A 6,000-nucleotide genomic window follows, 5' to 3' on the forward strand; every position below is an offset into this window, starting at 1 on the left:
AACCATCCTTAGAGACACAGATTCCAAGTGCAAAGTTCTCTTGTGTCGTAAGACCATCAATATGGGAACAAAACATCTTTGTTCATAGCAAAGCAAAATAGTTCATCATCCACACCCAGTATATCACATGAGATTACACAGTTTCAATGTTAGTTTTTTAAAGTTGTTCTGCTATGGTTCTTTCTTTGTGTTAAATTGTTAATGTTTGATTTGATTTCATTTTTTTTTTATTGCAGGAGATGATGCAATTAGCCTATTTATCATGAAAAGCTTGATTCATTAAACATCTCAGCGAGATTTCAAAGTAAAAGTTAACTGATCTCAAAATAGTTTTATGGCATAATGATCACAATAATGGGGACGCTTGAAGTCGAAAGTGTATTTTTGTTCATCTATTCATTTTAGGTTTCATGACATGAAGTAGTCACTTGAATATTGACGGTAGACACATTATCTTAGTCCTGGAAACTTGTATTACGCAGCAGAGGCAACTGACTCGGGGTGTCCCCCCCCCCCAACTTTTTCAACTACCCCTAAAGTGCCCCTTTTTAAAAAGGAAAATTGCCCCTTTTAATTCTAATAGGTGCCCGTCCACATTCTTATAATTGCCCCTTCAACAATGACAATTGTCCCTATTCAAATCTGAGAGGTGTCCCTTTTTACTTTAACAAGTGCTCTTTTCCTATGTAATAAGTGCCCATTCCCCTTCTGATAAGTGCCCCTTTTCATCTATGATGAGTGCACCTTTTCTTTCCTAATAAGTGTCACTTTTATTTTGTAACATGCCCCCTTTTCTGTCTAATAAGTGCCCTTTTTCCTTCTGATAAATGCACTTTTTTTTTTATAAGAACCCCTGCCTTGCCCTTCTCATATCTCTGATAAAGGCTTCTATCAAAATCTTATAGGTGCCCCTTTCCATTCGACAAATACCCATTTTCATTTGTAATGAGTGTCCCTTTCAGGTACGAGAATTGTCCCTTACCACCTCTGATAAGCGTTCCTTTACCTCTTTTAATTGCCTCTTTTGAAATCTGAGAGGTGTCCCTTATACTCTTTGACAAGTGCCCCTTTTATTTTGACACGTAACCCCTTATCCTTTCCGATAAGTGCCATTTCCTTCTAACAAATGCCGTTTTTCTTTTGAGATATGCACCCCTTTCCGTTCTCATAAGTGCCCAATTTTCACATCTGATAATTTTTTACTTTCACACTTGCTTCTTTTCTTTTCTAATAAGTGTCCTTTTCCCTTTGGATAAGTGCCCACTTTTTCTTTCATAAAAAATGTGCTCCTAATTTAAAGCGACTAAAGCAAATATTTATTTTTATTTCACCCAAAGCTTGCTAGCTACGCTTGCTCGCGTTTAAAGTTGATATAATTATGTTTCTTGCTAAGGAGCGTTTGAGGCCTTCATGATTAGATTGTGCTAAAATAAAAACCCATTCTGGATTGTTTTCTTCCCTCTTTCTAAGATATAATTGTTTGCACTGCGACCTCAAAAATCGCTGGCTTCGCTCACTCGCAAATAAATATTCAGACCATCACACCCAACTGGAAAGTATGATCTTAAACAATATAAAGAGAAAAACAAATATTGAAATCATCCCTGATAATGTAATCAATATGTAGGAGTATATTATCAAGTCTAAAATTGTATATTCTGGTTAGATGTTTCCCTTTGTAGGTGCCCCCTTTTTTCTAGAAAGTATCATTTTTTGTTGTCCCCCCCCCCCCCGCCCCTAATTTAAAAGATGCTCCATCGCCCGTGTTAGACAGCCCACATGCGCCGGAATTAGGGGGAGGGGGTAGAGGGCACTAGCCCCCAACCAAAAGAGTGTGGGGGGGGGCAAAACGCATTTACCCCCCCCCCCCAAAAAAAAAAAAAAAAAAAAAAAATAGTAAAGGAGTAAAGATGGTTTGTATTCTTGACCCAAAGGAACATAACAATAATAAAAACCTGAATTAAATCACATTGAAAATTCCATTCAAAGAAAAGGAAAGTTAACAGGAATTAAATTTCCTAAACATTCCGCATGCCACCTATATTGTCAATGGAGGTTTTTATAATAGCAGTACGCGCATATTTTGGGAATGTTGTGAAAGGATGGGAAAGCGTGTTTTTTTTTTTTTTAAAGGGGTGAGAAGACATAAGCCCCCGAATGCTTGGGTACTGATGGGGGGGGGGGGGGTCATACCGTTTTATGCGTTTGTTTGAAAATTAGAAATTCCCAAATTTACAGTCAGACGAAAAATATGCTTATTTAGAAGCCTTCGTGTCAGGGCCTGCAGAACGGCTGGGCTCGGGGGCTCGAGCCCCCCTCACTTTTTGAATAAGTATGTTACAGAGAAAAGAAAGAAAGAGAGAGAGAAAAAATAAGTGACCTGCCAATGTCACAAATGAAGTATCAAAATATGCTCATCTGACCGTAATTAAAAGCCTAAAACCAGGGGCGGATCCAGCCGGCAGCAAGAAGGGGGGGGGGGGCAAGTCTTGCGCCGACTCAGACGGCCGGTGAATAAGCGGGGGCGGTTGAGCGCACACATATACATGTAATATATATTTTTTGGGGTGGTCCAGTTTTTAAAGGAAAAATGTTGTGCCGACTCAGCCGGCTGGTGAATAAGCGGGGGGAGGGGGTGTGCATTTAGAGGGGGACCATTATTTTTTTTTGGGGGGGGGCAAAATTAAAAAAATATATATATTAAATTAGGGGGAGGGGGTCAGGGCGGGGGGTCAATGGGGCCGCTTTTGTTTTTTTCTTTGAATAAGGTAAGATTTACATTACTATCCTATATTTTTACCGTTTTGGGGACTAGGGGGGGGGGGGGCGGCCGGGAGAATCGATCGGCCTGTGGATCCGCGCCTGCCTAAAAGCCCCGAGCTTCCAGGGGCTCTGCCCCCTGGACCCCACCAAGGGCCCTAAGGTGGGCCCCTGGATGCTCATCTGACCGTAGTTAAATATCTAAAAATAACCTCTGAGCTTCAGGGGGCTCTGCACCCTGGACCACATCAATGGCCTTAAAGCGGGCTCCTGGATGCTCATCTAACTGTAATTAAATACCTAAAACCCCTGAGCTTCCGGGGGCTCTGCCCCTTGGACTCCCCGCCAATTAGTGACCTGCCAGTGTCACAAATAAGGTATCTAAATATGCTTATCTGACCGTTATTTAATGCTTAAAAACCCTGTGCTTCCAGGGGCTCAGGCCCTGGACCCCACGCCAATTTACGCTCTATCCTATCGTTAATATCCACTTTGAAAAATGTTCCGCGGGGCCTGCATGTAACTTGTAAGAGTGGTTGTGATGCAGATATTTCTACTGCCCCCCCCCCCCCTTTCAAATGTTTTTGCTCATTACGCCACTGCTCCTCGAAGGTGAGCCCCTGGAATGTTTGCCCCCTCTCTATGTTCTCTGTGTCTATTTTTTTCTTCTTTTTGACAACTCGATTATTGCAATTACACGTCTGCAAACGGCCATTATGTGCAATTTATTATAAGATAAGGCGTTTTCATTATGTTTCCCCCCGAGTATTGGCAATTGTTTGAAATGCAGTAAGGGTGCTATGAACGGTAATTCTGATTGCATTCGAGTTATTGTACCTTGAGAACAATTATTTTGTGACTAATTAATGAGGAGCTGGTATTTTTTCTGCTCAGACGAAATCTATTTAAGGCGCTAAACCAACTTAATCTCTAAACGTGGGCGGATAAGAGGATTGTTTTCTTATCCTCCAGAGATTCCAGACAATACCTACATGGATAATGGTGTTGAAGATCTTTATAAAGGCTCTTTACATTAACGATTAAATTGGCTACTTAGGATACCTGCATGTGTTCGACTTGAGGTTATATTTAACACAAACCATAGACTGTAAAAGCGGATTTACTCATTCAATTCTTCTTAGCACTTTTAATTGACCTCTGGGGTTTCTGGAGTTCAAGTCTTTCACAGCTGAAGACAAAACCGAACGGCCTGAATAATGGATTTATTTATCAGAACCGCCCCATCTTTCTACATTACACGGAAAGCAAGCAGTGGATGGAAGTTGACTGCCTGGAGATACACGGTGACGATTTGCATCAATATTCAATTGCTTATAGTACCAGCCTCAAAATTTACGTTAATTTATCTTACCTTCAAAGAAAGGACATTTTCTGCCTCTGGGTTTTTTCACGAGAGAAAACTTTTGACTTTGTGACTGCTTGTAAAGATCACGATCACGATCACGGAATCACGTTTTGAGTACTTTCGTAGAACACGCTATCTATCTACTCAGTGTAGGTTACAGTAATATGTGACCCAACATTTCGCTGAAATACCATTGCAAAAAACGAGCAGTGATGGTATACATGTAATTATTGACGCAGAATGTTAACAACATGAAATGTAAATTGTCACTAGCATGTGGTGTTAATACTGCGCATGCCAATCGCCTGCAGTGAGCGCCAATTATCCGAAGTGAAGAATCGGTGAGTGAAGCTGAATCATTCGTAGTTTTGTAAGAAGAAATAACTAATATCGAACCGAGAGTCAACTTATTTACCGGTCGCCTGCAGAATAGAAGGATTCAATATGACAACGAACGTGACCCAAAGCAAAGATGTGGGCATTGCCATTGCTGATATTTGTAGAGGTACCATCATCATCTTTCTCTCAACAATATCAATCATTGGTCATTCTATCAACATACGAGCTATTCATCACGTGTCAAGCCTGGGCATGAGTGGCGCCACCAAGCTGCTTTACAGAGCCTTGTCTGTGGCGGATATCCTGACCTGTACAGCACTCATCTTCGGAGTCAGTATTGGATTGACTGGAGCAGAAACAGTCCACAGCATTGAGATCGTTTGTAAGCTGACTGGTTTGTTGATGACTTGTGCTCCAGGCACCAGTGCTATCTTCATCCTCCTGCTCAACGTTGATCGCTTCATCTATATAACAAGACCCCTCTTGTATCATTCCATAGTGACGACACGAAAGACTGCCATTGGAATTGGCATTGCCATTCCCTATGTGTCGGTATCTGTGGCTTCTTCTTCCTTTATCCACGACAAGGATCTCTCCGTCATACGCCACCATGAGTCCATCTTCGTTTGCAAAGTGGCATTCTCTGAGCCCTCGTTCCTTCCCAAAACACTCGTTATGTTTTCCTTTAACATGTGGCCGGTGGCACTGATTCTTATTGTCATTTATTGCAAAATCATCATGATATCTCGCCAGCATATAGCTAGAATCAACGCTCATCGACAGGTGTTGAAGATAGCCCAGCAACCTAGAGGCAACAGCAATGCGTCAGGTGAAAAAGATGTAGTACGATCTGCGGCGCCAAACTTTGACTCGTCACTCACGCGTTCCTTTCGACAAAACATCCGTACCCTCTGGACACCGTTGTTGATCACAGGATGCTACCTCCTATCATGGATACCATTCTCTGTTTTAGAGGTTTATATTGCTGTGACAAAATCAACTGACCTTCTTAATGGGAGTCTTTATATAACTGTTGCAACTGCCGCGGCGTTGAACAGTAGTGCCAATCTTCTTGTTTATTACCTGTCCAGGAAAGACCTACGACAGGCTGTCAAACGGGTTTTATGCAGACGAGAGAACTAATCAAGACAAACAGTGGAGTAGTGCCAAAAGAACACGGGGGTACTCCCACATAATCGAACGGGGAAAGGAGGGGATGGGGGGGGGGGTAGAAAAGGGAAAAGCTAGGACCCCCCCCCCCTGCTTATCAGGGGCTATGTATGTAGATTGGCGAGCCTTCCTCCTCGGCCCCCATTATAATGTCAGTGTATACCCAAAGGCTATACATTTTAGGTCTAACCTGTCATTGAAAACTGTTATAGTGCAAAGAGTTTCTGTTTGTCTACATTGTTATGCTTATTTTAATATCTTCAGTAAAGATAAGGCATTTGGAATAATTCCTATTAAGAATTACTTTTTTTTTAATCGGTAAAGTGACGAGCAAAAATTACTTTCCTTTCTTGAGATAAAGATTT

At 41.7% G+C, this 6,000-nt stretch overlaps 1 protein-coding gene across 1 annotated transcript; it reads left to right on the forward strand.

Moving 5' to 3' along the window:
- Positions 1-4,570: 4,570 nt before the first annotated feature.
- LOC752967 (probable G-protein coupled receptor 21) lies at positions 4,571-5,608 on the forward strand. The gene has a single exon (XM_001180753.4). It carries the CDS (start codon positions 4,571-4,573, stop codon positions 5,606-5,608), a length of 1,038 nt encoding a protein of 345 aa, XP_001180753.2.
- Positions 5,609-6,000: the final 392 nt, after the last annotated feature.

Source organism: Strongylocentrotus purpuratus, unplaced genomic scaffold, assembly GCF_000002235.5.
Source record: "Strongylocentrotus purpuratus isolate Spur 01 unplaced genomic scaffold, Spur_5.0 spur5_scaffold_8, whole genome shotgun sequence".
In the NCBI taxonomy this organism is placed as follows: Eukaryota; Metazoa; Echinodermata; class Echinoidea; order Camarodonta; family Strongylocentrotidae; genus Strongylocentrotus; species Strongylocentrotus purpuratus.

Excerpts from the sequence above, each read along its gene's own strand:
- LOC752967 (XM_001180753.4), top strand. The coding sequence starts at position 4,571 with ATGACAACGAACGTGACCCAAAGCAAAGATGTGGGCATTGCCATTGCT.